Source organism: Procambarus clarkii, chromosome 62 (genome assembly GCF_040958095.1).
Source record: "Procambarus clarkii isolate CNS0578487 chromosome 62, FALCON_Pclarkii_2.0, whole genome shotgun sequence".
NCBI classification, from domain to species: domain Eukaryota; kingdom Metazoa; phylum Arthropoda; class Malacostraca; order Decapoda; family Cambaridae; genus Procambarus; species Procambarus clarkii.
Genome location: NC_091211.1, coordinates 30,276,371 through 30,291,390, shown reverse-complemented (window position 1 = coordinate 30,291,390; position 15,020 = coordinate 30,276,371). Strand labels below are relative to the sequence as shown.

Genomic DNA, 15,020 nt, shown 5'->3' with positions numbered 1-15,020 from the left:
CGATGTTTTAATTTGTTTGGCTGCAGTTATACTCCCTCGTCATCACAGACGCGGCCCATGAAATAACACACATTGCGAATAACAGTCATCGATAGGATGAATTGAAGGTTTGGTTTTGTCTAGATGGATGAGTCTCATCCAGGGAGGAGTGGCTCATCCAGGGAGAAGTGGCTCATCCAGGGAGATGTGGCTCATCCAGGGAGATGTGGCTCATCCAGGGAGATGTGGCTCATCCAGGGAGATGTGGCTCTGTTTAGTGTGTGTACAGGTAAGAGTGTCATCTTGGTAGTGTGTAGGTGATTAGTGTGTGTAGAGGTAAGAGTGTCATCTTGGTAGTGTGTAGGTGATTAGTGTGTGTACAGGTAAGAGTGCCATCTTGGTAGTGTGTAGGTGATTAGTGTGTGTACAGGTAAGAGTGCCATCTTGGTAGTGTGTAGGTGATTAGTGTGTGTACAGGTAAGAGTGCCATCTTGGTAGTGTGTAGGTGATTAGTGTGTGTACAGGTAAGAGTGCCATCTTGGAAGTGTGTAGGTGATTAGTGTGTGTACACATGGCAGTCCAAGTCATTTTATATATATTTTTTTGCAATTAAATTTTCGGCTAAAGACAAAAGAATGTAATTTTCAGCGCTTTTCCACTCAATGACGATGGTCATTACTATTAGGGTCAGCACATGAGGGTCAACACATCAGGTCCACAAAACATCAGGCCCCCAACACATCAGGCCCCCAACACATCAGGTCCCCAACACATCAGGTCCACAACACATCAGGCCCCCAACACATCAGGTCCACAACACATCAGGTCCACAACACATCAGGCCCCCAACACATCAGGTCCACAACACATCAGGCCCCCAACACATCAGGTCCACAACACATCAGGCCACAACACATCAGGTCCCCAACACATCAGGTCCACAACACATCAGGTCCACAACACATCAGGCCCCAACACATCAGGTCCACAACACATCAGGTCCACAACACATCAGGCCCCCAACACATCAGGCCCCAACACATCAGGTCCACAACACATCAGGTCCACAACACATCAGGCCACAACACATCAGGCCCACAACACATCAGGCCCCAACACATCAGGCCCCAACACATCAGGTCCACAACACATCAGGTCCACAACACATCAGGCCCTAACACATCAGGCCCACAACACATCAGGTCACAACACATCAGGCCCACAACACATCAGGCCCACAACACATCAGGCCACAACACATCAGGCCCACAACACATCAGGCCCACAACACATCAGGTCCACAACACATCAGGCCCCAACACATCAGGCCCACAACACATCAGGCCCACAACACATCAGGCCACAACACATCAGGCCCACAACACATCAGGCCCACAACACATCAGGTCCACAACACATCAGGCCACAACACATCAGGCCCACAACACATCAGGCCCACAACACATCAGGCCACAACACATCAGGCCCACAACACATCAGGCCCACAACACATCAGGTCCACAACACATCAGGCCCCAACACATCAGGCCCACAACACATCAGGCCACAACACATCAGGTCCACAACACATCAGGCCCACAACACATCAGGCCCCAACACATCAGGCCCCAACACATCAGGCCCCAACACATCAGGCCCCAACACATCAGGCCCCAACACATCAGGCCCCAACACATCAGGCCCCAACACATCAGGCCCCAACACATCAGGCCCACAACACATCAGGCCCACAACACATCAGGCCCACAACACATCAGGCCCCAACACATCAGGCCCACAACACATCAGGTCCACAACACATCAGGCCCCAACACATCAGGCCCACAACACATCAGGCCCACAACACATCAGGCCCACAACACATCAGGCCACAACACATCAGGCCCACAACACATCAGGCCCCAACACATCAGGCCCCAACACATCAGGCCCCAACACATCAGGCCAACAACACATCAGGTCACAACACATCAGGCCCACAACACATCAGGCTCACAACACATCAGGCCACAACACATCAGGCTCACAACACATCCGGCCCCAACACATCAGGCCCACAACACATCAGGCCACAACACATCAGGCCCACAACACATCAGGCCCACAACACATCAGGCCCACAACACATCAGGCCACAACACATCAGGCCCCCAACACATCAGGCCCACAACACATCAGGCCCACAACACATCAGGCCCACAACACTTCAGGCCCACAACACATCAGGCCCCAACACATCAGGCCCCAGCACATCAGGTCCACAACACATCAGGCCACAACACATCAGGCTACAACACATCAGACTCCAACACATCAGGCCCACAACACATTAGGCCCCAACACATCAGGCCCCCAACACATCAGGCCCACAACACATCAGGCCCACAACACATCAGGCCCACAACACATCAGGCCCCAACACATCAGGCCCCCAACACATTAGGCCCCAACACATCAGGCCCACAACACATCAGGCCACAACACATCAGGCCCCAACACATCAGGCCCCCAACACATCAGGCTACAACACATCAGACTCCAACACATCAGGCCCACAACACATTAGGCCCCAACACATCAGGCCCCAACACATCAGGCCACAACACATCAGGCCACAACACATCAGGTCCACAACACATCAGACTCCAACACATCAGGTCCACAACACATCAGGCCACAACACATCAGGCCACAACACATCAGGCCCAACACATCAGGTCCACAACACATCAGGCCCCAACACATCAGGTCCACAACGCATCAGGCCACAACACATCAGGTCACAACACATCAGGCCACAACACATCAGGCCACAACACATCAGGTCCACAACACATCAGACTCCAACACATCAGGTCCACAACACATCAGGCCACAACACATCAGGCCACAACACATCAGGCCCAACACATCAGGTCCACAACACATCAGGCTCACAACACATCAGGTCCACAACACATCAGGTCCACAACACATCAGGCCCCAACACATCAGGCCCACAACACATCAGGCCCCAACACATCAGGCCCACAACACATCAGGCCACAACACATCAGGCCCACAACACATCAGGCCACAACACATCAGGCCCCAACACATCAGGTCCACAACACATCAGGTCCACAACACATCAGGCTACAACACATCAGGTCCACAACACATCAGGCCCCCAACACATCAGGCCACAACATATCAGGTCCTCAACACATCAGGCCCCAACACATCAGGCCCACAACACATCAGGCCACAACATATCAGGTCCTCAACACATCAGGTCCACAACACATCAGGTCCACAACACATCAGGCCCACAACACATCAGGCCACAACACATCAGGTCCACAACACATCAGGTCCACAACACATCAGGTCCACAACACATCAGGCCCACAACACATCAGGCCCCCAACACATCAGGCCCCAACACATCAGGTCCACAACACATCAGGTCCACAACACATCAGGCCCACAACACATCAGGTCCACAACACATCAGGTCCACAACACATCAGGCCCACAACACATCAGGCCACAACACATCAGGTCCACAACACATCAGGCCACAACACATCAGGTCCACAACACATCAGGTCCACAACACATCAGGCCACAACACATCAGGTCCACAACACATCAAGCCCACAACACATCAGGCCACAACACATCAGGCCCCAACACATCAGGCCCACAACACATCAGGTCCACAACACATCAGGCCCACAACACATCAGGCCACAACACATCAGGCCCACAACACATCAGGTCACAACACATCAGGCCACAACACATCAGGTCCTCAACACATCAGGTCACAACACATCAGGTCCACAACACATCAGGCCACAACACATCAGGTCCTCAACACATCAGGCCCACAACACATCAGGTCACAACACATCAGGCCACAACACATCAGGCCCACAACACATCAGGTCACAACACATCAGGTCCACAACACATCAGGTCCACAACACATCAGGCCCACAACACATCAGGCCACAACACATCAGGCCCACAACACATCAGGTCACAACACATCAGGCCACAACACATCAGGTCCTCAACACATCAGGTCACAACACATCAGGTCCACAACACATCAGGCCACAACACATCAGGTCCTCAACACATCAGGCCCACAACACATCAGGTCACAACACATCAGGCCACAACACATCAGGCCCACAACACATCAGGTCACAACACATCAGGTCCACAACACATCAGGTCCACAACACATCAGGCCCACAACACATCAGGCCCCAACACATCAGGTCCACAACACATCAGGCCCCAACACATCAGGTCCACAACACATCAGGCCCACAACACATCAGGCCACAACACATCAGGTCCACAACACATCAGGCCACAACACATCAGGTCCACAACACATCAGGCCCCCAACACATCAGGCCCACAACACATCAGGTCCACAACACATCAGGTCCACAACACATCAGGCCCCAACACATCAGTCCCACAACACATCAGGTCCACAACACATCAGGCCCCAACACATCAGTCCCACAACACATCAGGCCCCCAACACATCAGGCCCACAACACATCAGGCCCACAACACATCAGGTCCACAACACATCAGGTCCACAACACATCAGGCCCCAACACATCAGGCCCACAACACATCAGGTCCACAACACATCAGGCCCCCAACACATCAGGTCCACAACACATCAGGTCCACAACACATCAGGTCCACAACACATCAGGCCCCAACACATCAGGTCCACAACACATCAGGTCCACAACACATCAGGCCCCAACACATCAGGCCCACAACACATCAGGTCCACAACACATCAGGCCCCAACACATCAGGTCCACAACACATCAGGTCCACAACACATCAGGCCCACAACACATCAGGCCCACAACACATCAGGTCCACAACACATCAGGCCACAACACATCAGGTCCACAACACATCAGGTCCACAACACATCAGGTCCACAACACATCAGGCCCACAACACATCAGGCCACAACACATCAGGTCCACAACACATCAGGCCCACAACACATCAGGCCACAACACATCAGGCCCACAACACATCAGGTCACAACACATCAGGCCCCCAACACATCAGGTCCACAACACATCAGGTCCACAACACATCAGGTCCACAACACATCAGGCCCACAACACATCAGGTCCACAACACATCAGGCCACAACACATCAGGCCCCAACACATCAGGTCACAACACATCAGGCCCCCAACACATCAGGTCCACAACACATCAGGTCCACAACACATCAGGTCCACAACACATCAGGTCCACAACACATCAGGCCCACAACACATCAGGCCACAACACATCAGGTCCACAACACATCAGGCCCACAACACATCAGGCCACAACACATCAGGCCCACAACACATCAGGTCACAACACATCTGGCCCCCAACACATCAGGTCCACAACACATCAGGCCCACAACACATCAGGTCCACAACACATCAGGCCACAACACATCAGGCCCCAACACATCAGGTCACAACACATCAGGCCCCCAACACATCAGGTCCACAACACATCAGGTCCACAACACATCAGGCCCCCAACACATCAGGCCCCCAACACATCAGGCCCCCAACACATCAGGCCCCAACACTAAACCGTAATGTTCATTGTCGCTGAAAGTCAAATTTCCGTGTTAGAAGGAACTCAACATTGTACGACATAAAAACTGTTTTCTCTCCTAAAAAAACAGGTATAATAATAATAAAAATAATTAAAATAATAATAATAGAGAGGGAGTATATTGCTTCAGACAGTGGTGTAGACAATATATAAAGCTTACAAGAGATATATTTCTTCTCCACAAAAGTTAATCCCCGCTCCTTTAGACTGGTTGCCCTTCACAGTTTATATATATATATATATATATATATATATATATATATATATATATATATATATATATATATATATATATATGTCGTACCTAATAGCCAGAACGCACTTCTCAGCCTACTATTCAAGGCCCGATTTGCCTAATAAGCCAAGTTTTCATGAATTAATGTTTTTTCGTCTACCTAACCTACCTAACCTAACCTAGCTTTTTTTGGCTACCTAACCTAACCTTACCTATAAATATAGGTTAGGTTAGGTTAGGTAGGGTTGGTTAGGTTTGGTCATATATCTACGTTAATTTTAACTCCAATAAAAAAAAATTGACCTCATACATAGAGAAAAGGGTTGCTTTATCATTTCATAAGAAAAAAATTATAGTAAATATATTAATTCAGGAAAACTTGGCTTATTAGGCAAATCGGGCCTTGAATAGTAGGCTGAGAAGTGAGTTCTGGCTACTAGGTACGACATATATATATATATATATATATATATATATATATATATATATATATAGATTGTATTCCTTCAGCTTGCCTAAGAGGCAGACTAGACCGGTAAGCCTTATATATAACCCATGTGTTCACAAATACAGAGTCTATACAGTTTCGCGAGGTATTTCCCACGTAACTAACATTACACCTCGAACATTTCACAGGATAGACAAGGCCAGATCTGATATCAAAGGGTGACTCTGAGGTTTACAATAGTTCCCAATAGTTTACCTGTAGGTGAGCACCGAGGAAAGAATTATTTGTGGGTAAGTATGAGTTAAAATATTACTTTATTTATTCTCAGCTGTCCCCTTGTGTGTACGCATTATTCTCAGCTGCCCCCCTTGTGTGTACGCATTATTCTCAGCTGCCCCCCTTGTGTGTACGCATTATTCTCAGCTGCCCCCCTTGTGTGTACGCATTATTCTCAGCTGCCCCCCTTGTGTGTACGCATTATTCTCAGCTGTCCCATTGTGTGTACGCATTATTCTCAGCTGTCCCCTTGTGTGTACGCATTATTCTCAGCTGTCCCCTTGTGTGTACGCATTATTCTCAGCTGTCCCCTTGTGTGTACGCATTATTCTCAGCTGTCCCCTTGTGTGTACGCATTATTCTCAGCTGTCCCCTTGTGTGTACGCATTATTCTCAGCTGTCCCCTTGTGTGTACGCATTATTCTCAGCTGTCCCCTTGTGTGTACGCATTATTCTCAGCTGCCCCCTTGTGTGTACGCAAGATATACTTATTCATAGACATAATTATTCTCCTTTGACCAGTACTGTTTGAAAGCGAACCTTCAGTAATTTCTTTAACCCCCCAATCCATTTCCAACACAATTTCCACCGTTTTGAGAGCGCGAGGTTTGACTCAAAGCTTCCCAAATGTATCTGGGTTGTAGACCAGACCACACACTAGAAGGTGAAGGGACGACGACGTTTCGGTCCGTCCTGGACCATTCTCAAGTAGATTGTGGCAAAGCTTTCCCAAGACAATCGACCTGAGAATGGTCCAGGACGGACCGAAACGTCGTCGTCCCTTCACCTTCAAGTGTGTGGTGTGGTCTTCATACTTTAGCCACGTTATTGTGACTCATCGCCTGTATCTGGGTTGTGCTTGCGGGGGTTGAGCTCTGGCTCTTGGGTCCCGGCTCTCACCTGTCAATCAACAGGTGTACAGGTTCCTGAGCCTACTGGGCTCTGTTTCTGTTCTGGAATTTCCAGAACTACGGCCTTGGCAGCTCCAGTAACCGCGGTGTTCAGGTCTTGGAAAGTCTCTATTGAAGGGTGCTGCATCTTTTTAAAGAGCTCTCCCGTGACGTTAAAAAAAAAATGTTTTTGTCTTCGCGTTGAATATAAACATTCTGGGAATGTTTCTTCATCTTGGTTGGTTTCATAGAGTCATTTGGCAAAGCTTTGTCACAGATATCGCATTGAGGTCTTTCTTCTTCACTGATGATGATGGATGTAAATCCATATTCAAAATATGAATCATCGTACCCTGTTCTTGACAGGGTACGATGATATATTATAATGGCCTCCAACTTCTGTCAATAAAAATCATGAAAAATTATAAATGGAATATTTCCGCAGATAAAAAGTGACATAGTTATCTTTATAATTTGATCTATGACACACAATACAGTGAGGTCCTGTAGATTCTGTACCCAGTTCTTAGAATTGCGGTTTATAGATGAATTAATATTCCAACATTTAGAGTCTCTGGTTCAATTTCCCCCCTCCCCCCCCCCAGTGGGGCGGATATCCCCCTGGGTGAGAACCCCTGGTCTATAACACTGGGAAGTAGCTACTGGCAGAGCCTCTATACCATTGGGAAGTAGCTACTGACAGCTATACCATTGGGAAGTAGCTACTGACTGGGCTTCTATACCATTGGGAAGTAGCTACTGGCAGCTATACCATTGGGAAGTAGCTACTGACTGGGCTTCTATACCATTGGGAAGTAGCTACTGACAGCTATACCATTGGGAAGTAGCTACTGACTGGGCTTCTATACCATTGGGAAGTAGCTACTTACAGCTATACCATTGGGAAGTAACTACTGACAGCTATACCATTGGGAAGTAGCTACTGACAGCTATACCATTGGGAAGTAGCTACTAACCGAACCTCTATACCATTGGGAAGTAGCTACTGACAGCCTCTATACCATTGGGAAGTAGCTACTGACAGCCTCTATACCATTGGGAAGTAGCTACTGACAGAGCCTCTATACCATTGGGAAGTAGCTACTGACTGAGCCTCTATACCATTGGTAGTAGCTACTGACTGAGCCTCTATACCATTGGTAGTAGCTACTGACAGCCTCTATACCATTGGGAAGTAGCTACTGGCTGAGCCTCTATACCATTGGTAGTAGCTACTGACTGAGCCTCTATACCATTGGTAGTAGCTACTGATAGCCTCTATACCATTGGGAAGTAGCTACTGACAGCCTCTATACCATTGGGAAGTAGCTACTGACTGAGCTTCTATACCATTGGGAAGTAGCTACTGACTGAGCCTCTATACCATTGGTAGTAGCTACTGACAGCCTCTATACCATTGGGAAGTAGCTACTGACTGAGCCTCTATACCATTGGTAGTAGCTACTGACAGTCACTATACCATTGGGAAGTAGCTACTGACCGAGCCTCTATACCATTGGTAGTAGCTACTGACTGAGCTTCTATACCATTGGTAGTAGGTACTGACAGCCTCTATACCATTGGGAAGTAGGTACTGACAGCTATACCATTGGTAGTAGCTACTGACAGCTATACCATTGGGAAGTAGCTACTGATAGCCTCTATACCATTGGGAAGTAGCTACTGACAGCCTCTATACCATTGGGAAGTAGCTACTGATAGCCTCTATACCATTGGGAAGTAGCTACTGACAGTCACTATACCATTGGGAAGTAGCTACTGACAGCCACTATACCATTGGGAAGTAGCTACTGACAGCCTCTATACCATTGGGAAGTAGCTACTGACCGAGCCTCTATACCATTGGGAAGTAGCTACTGATAGCCTCTATACCATTGGGAAGTAGCTACTGACTGAGCTTCTATACCATTGGGAAGTAGCTACTGACCGAGCCTCTATACCATTGGTAGTAGCTACTGACAGCCTCTATACCATTGGGAAGTAGCTACTGTCAGTCACTATACCATTGGGAAGTAGCTACTGACAGCCTCTATACCATTGGTAGTAGCTACTGACTGAGCTTCTATACCATTGGTAGTAGCTACTGATAGCCTCTATACCATTGGGAAGTAGCTACTGACTGAGCCTCTATACCATTGGGAAGTAGCTACTGATAGCCTCTATACCATTGGGAAGTAGCTACTGATAGCCTCTATACCATTGGGAAGTAGCTACTGTCAGTCACTATACCATTGGGAAGTAGCTACTGACAGGCTCTATACCATTGGGAAGTAGCTACTGACTGAGCCTCTATACCATTGGGAAGTAGCTACTGACAGGCTCTATACCATTGGGAAGTAGCTACTGACTGAGCCTCTATACCATTGGGAAGTAGCTACTGACAGGCTCTATACCATTGGGAAGTAGCTACTGACTGAGCCTCTATACCATTGGGAAGTAGCTACTGTCAGTCACTATACCATTGGGAAGTAGCTACTGCAGGAGCCATTAACCAATAGGAAAGATGCTAATGCCAAGGCTAGCGTTGAATGGTCCCTCCATCAAAATACCATGACAAGTGATATGATACATGAGGCCGGTGTTTTGAAATTTATTTTCTGTTGTCAGAGTTTTTATTTTGCACCGAATCTAAATAATCTGGCTTTGCTGAATTAAAAAGCCACAATGGTTTTGCCCAAACAGCTCAGGCTTTTGCAACTTCGCCTGTATTTGATATTACCTTTTGTCTTTAGGTTAAAATACTCGGGGTTTGAATGGCACAAAAATTATGAAAGTAACAAAAAAAAAGAGGTTTGTACTGACTAAACATTGGAAAATTGTGTTTAATAACATTAAAAATTAACAGGAATATACATCAGTGTGGAAGAAAAGACATATTTTGTTTAAATTGTCATCTAAACATTCGTGGATATAGGCATTCCATTAGGTTTGTATTGGTTAAGACTACTCATAGTGTGTCAGCCTCACACAAATGTGTGGTCCAGGGTTCGAGACCCACGTGAATGGAACGTTTTTAGTGGTTTTCGCTTCTGGTTTGAACGGGGCAAGCGGCGGTTTAGACACAAACATGTATGTTAGTGTCTAAAATGTTCATGTATAATGTATACCTTTTGTATACCTGTTATATAAATTGTATACCTTTCTTACCCTTGATACCTTTCTTCCATAGTACGAATATCTTCTCGAGTTATCTTGAGATGATTTCGGGCCTTTTAGTGTCCCCGCGGCCCGGTCCTCGACCAGGCCTCCACCCCCAGGAAGCAGCCCGTGACAGCTGACTAACACCCAGGTACCTATTTTACTGCTAGGTAACAGGGGGGCATAGGGTGAAAGAAACTCTGCCCATAGTTTCTCACCGGCGCCTGGGATCGAACCCAGGACCACAGGATCACAAGTCCAGCGTGCTGTCCGCTAGGCCGACCGGTTGGAACCTTGGTAGAACCTTCCCCCTCGTTCCTCACCGTGGTCTCCGCCCTTCTCGGAGACACAACACATATATGTGATCTGAGGAAATGACAGGTTACCGACATGCATCTTCCCGCAGTCTTAAAACTCCTCCTCTGGGACTTGAAGAATCAGCACATTTTCTGAACTTGGTTAGTTTCTTAAGGAAGTTATAGTGGTTTGTAGTTACTTAAGGAAGTTATAGTGGTTTGTAGTTTCTTAAGGAAGTTATAGTGGTTTGTAGTTTCTTAAGGAAGTTATAGTGGTTTGTAGTTTCTTAAGTTATAGTGGTTTGTAGTTTCTTAAAGTTATAGTGATTTGTAGTTTCTTCAGGAAGTCGCTAGTGATTTGCCAATCATTCCTGTGCCACTCATTAATCATTCCGTCTGTTTATACACCATTTAGCGTCTGCTCTAAGGGCCGTCAACAAGGCCTGCATACAAATTACCATCACTGTCATGTGGACATTTCTGTGTTATGAAAAATGAAGGACTTTCATATCTTATTGTGGCTGTTGAACTAGAGGTTCTCCAGCCACAGTATACGAGCCAGGATGATGAGTTTTCCCGAAGTCTTCACCATCATCATCATCATCATCACGTGATGGTGAGGGACGTCACAGTGTTCGTCGTCTAGTTGACTAACCCACAAGGGAACCCGGGTATTTGGCGTAACCTCCTTGAACACCTGATATTAGGGACAATTCCTGGAAAGGAATAAATTATCAAATATAAGGTATATAATTGGAGAGAAGTATGAGGTAAAACGTAATATATATAGAATGAGATTTTAATATATTTTTTTTACCTTCAAATCTAATCAGGTCTTCCAATTGTGACGACTGAACTTCAGAACACTAAAAATTTCACCTTCTCATAACTGACAGTTAATTGAACTGAATGCGGGAGAGCAACACATGCAATCTTATTGCTAATGTTTACAAGATCAGCTTTTAAACTTAAAAATAAACTTACTGAACTCTTCATCGTTTTTCGCTGTACCAGAAGTCTCGTGTTTGGAGCAAGTCAACTGGTTCATCAAGGCGTGAACCAGGAACCTGGGCACACTGGTTCATCAAGCCGTGAACCAGGAACCTGGGCACACTGGTTCGTCAAGCCGTGAACCAGGAACCTGGGTCCACTGGTTCATCAAGGCGTGAACCAGGAACCTGGACACACTGGTTCATCAAGCCGTGAACCAGGAACCTGGGCACACTGGTTCGTCAAGCCGTGAACCAGGAACCTGGGCACACTGGTTCATCAAGCCGTGAACCAGGAACCTGGACACACTGGTTCATGAAGCCGTGAACCAGGAACCTGGACACACTGGTTCATCAAGCCGTGAACCAGGAACCTGGGCACACTGGTTCGTCAAGCCGTGAACCAGGAACCTGGGGGTCCTCGGACACTGCTGGTGGCATCCTGTTCTTCATATTTACATCTGTAAATTGCAATAAATTAATTTTATTGCTATGAAAGAATTATGTATCAACATTCTTCAAAAATATTTTAAAATTTAACTACGTCTTAATCATCTTAATCATCTCATCTACGTCTTAATGAGTGTCAAGAACTACTGCTACTTATTTTTGTACATTTGAGACTATGAACTGACCTTGTAGTTAGTCTACTAGAAATGACCACACCGTCGGAACACCAAGAGGTAGGGATTCCATCTTGTAGTTACTCCAACGTCTTAAATGCGTAAAATTTGTTTATCTTGATCTCCCAATCCGTTTCCAAAATAGGCCTCGCAGATGGTTGTACAAATTGAGTATTTTTTGAATGATAAGGAATTCTTACCTTATCGTAAATGGAATAAAACCTGTGTGGATAATTTCAGCATTTTCTATTCATGGTTTAGACACCTTTAATAGAATGAATATATATATATATATATATATATATATATATATATATATATATATATATATATTATTAATGTATAGTGCCTCGCTGATGTCGAGTCTCCTACTATCGCTGTATCTATCGATGATTTCTGTATTGTTTATTAAGATTTCTCTGGTGATGGTCTGGTTGTGGGAAGAGATTATATGTTCCTTGATGGAGCCCTGTTGTTTGTGCATTGTTAATCGCCTGGAAAGAGACGTTGTTGTCTTGCCTATATATTGAGTTCTTTGGGGCTTACAGTCCCCAAGTGGGCATTTGAAGGCATAGACTGAAGGCGATTAACAATGCACAAACAACAGGGCTCCATCAAGGAACATATAATCTCTTCCCACAACCAGACCATCACCAGAGAAATCTTAATAAACAATACAGAAATCATCGATAGATACAGCGATAGCAGGAGACTCGACATCAGCGAGGCACTATACATAAAAAAGTCAACACCAGCAATCAACAGCTAATTAATGCACAACTATATTCTACCCACTTCAAGACCCCGAATCAATACAGAAGCAGCAAGAGGAGGTATGGGCCAATAGGCCTTCTGTAGTTACTTCCATTCTTATTTTTCCATATCCAATTTATACCCATTGATTCGTGTTCTGTTTTATCTTTGTCACCTCACCCAAAACGAATATAAGTGTGATGTATTTTGTGTGTAAACCAAAGTCTTTGAAAATGTAATAAGCATTACGAAGTGCATTCAGGCGTCAGATCATAAATAAAAATGAATTTTGGAGAATTGATATTTCAATTACCATCGATAATGAAGAAAAACATAAGAAATATTGAGAAATTCCGTGATTATATATATATACACACACACACACACAACACAAAACACCCCCAGCAACAATAGGAAATTAAGTACCCAAGTCAGTAAGAAAGTCGTCGTTTTTCTTTGGTGCATCCCTCTCCCTCTGTGCTCTGAAAAAGAAGGGGGGAGGGATCAGACGTCGGTAATACCCTTCGCCGCCTAGTTGCAAGGGCTGCTGTCAGAAGTATCCGAATGGAAGCAGCCACCATGCTGCACCCAACCAGCTGGGGTTTGGAGTCCCCCAAGGCTGTGAAGCAGCGGCCCATGCTGCACGAGCCTACATTAACTTTCTTACTGAAGACCAGGCAGTAGTAAAATTAGATTTAAAAACGCTTTCAACTCGGTCAAAAGGGAAGTAGTCCTCACCGCAGTCCAGGAGCATTACCCAAGCATTCTCGCCTTCGTGTCAGCAGGCTACAGCAAAGACTCAACCCTCCTGTTTGGCAAACACGAAGTCACCTCAGCAGAGGGAATTCAACAGGGAGACCCACTTGCACCCTTCCTGTTTTGCAAAGCGGTTCGAGAAGTCACAAGCAGACTGTCCAGTGAGCTCAACATCTGATTCCTGGATGATGGCACTCTGGCAGGCACACAAGACTCCCTGCTGGAAGACCTGCAGCTGGTGAAGACACAGGGGGAGACCATGGGTCTCGTTCTTAACCCCCTCCAAGTGCGAAATTATTGCATCCAGTGAGGTAGTAGTTAATGGAATGAAATCAGTTTTACCAGAAGCCTCAGTCATTGAACCCACTGACAGCACCCAACATGGAGCACCTCTGGGCCACAATGCCATTGCTACAGTCTTTGAAGAAAGTTCATTAACGATCTAAAGAGGATGGAAGGGAGAATAGGGGACTTGGACTCCCATGATGCCCTCTACCTTCTCACAAAGTGAGAAGGTAGATACCTTACCTCATTACCCCAGGCTAATGTACTTTTAAATCGAGCACCCACTTTTAGCAGCCCACTACTAAGTGAATATGATGAGCTCCACAAGCCAATATTCAGGAAGGCACTCAACCTAGGTTTAGATGACAGTCAGTGGGACCAAGCAACACTACCAGTGAGGGTTGTCTTATCCTCTTGCCCAGTGCCAAGGAATTAGTAGGGAAGAACCTACCAGAGCATATGAGAAACTCGTTGGGAGCTCATGAAGAAACGTTCATCGAAGCAGCCAGTCAATGGGACACCATTGCACACCCTCTACCCCGACCACAAGCCCCAAAAGACCACAAGCAGACCCGCTGGGATAGCCCCAAAATGGAAAAACTGCCACAATGCTTGAAAACCCAAATGCTGAGAACAAAGCCCA

At 46.3% G+C, this 15,020-nt stretch overlaps 1 protein-coding gene across 1 annotated transcript; it reads left to right on the top strand.

The window, feature by feature from the left end:
- Window positions 1–673: 673 nt before the first annotated feature.
- Window positions 674–5,648, top strand: LOC138354397 (mucin-4-like). Its single transcript, XM_069308581.1, has 2 exons — window positions 674–2,194; window positions 2,349–5,648. Exons 1-2 carry the CDS (start codon window positions 674–676, stop codon window positions 5,646–5,648), a joined length of 4,821 nt encoding a protein of 1,606 aa, XP_069164682.1.
- The last annotated feature ends 9,372 nt before the right edge of the window (window positions 5,649–15,020 follow it).

What these genes read in the sequence shown, in the direction of transcription:
- LOC138354397 (XM_069308581.1), top strand. Translation starts at nt 674, where the DNA reads ATGAGGGTCAACACATCAGGTCCACAAAACATCAGGCCCCCAACACAT. An exon ending in TCAGGCCCACAACACATCAG is followed by an intron (nt 2,195 to 2,348) that starts GCCCACAACACT and finishes CCAACACATCAG; the next exon opens with GCCCCCAACACATCAGGCCC.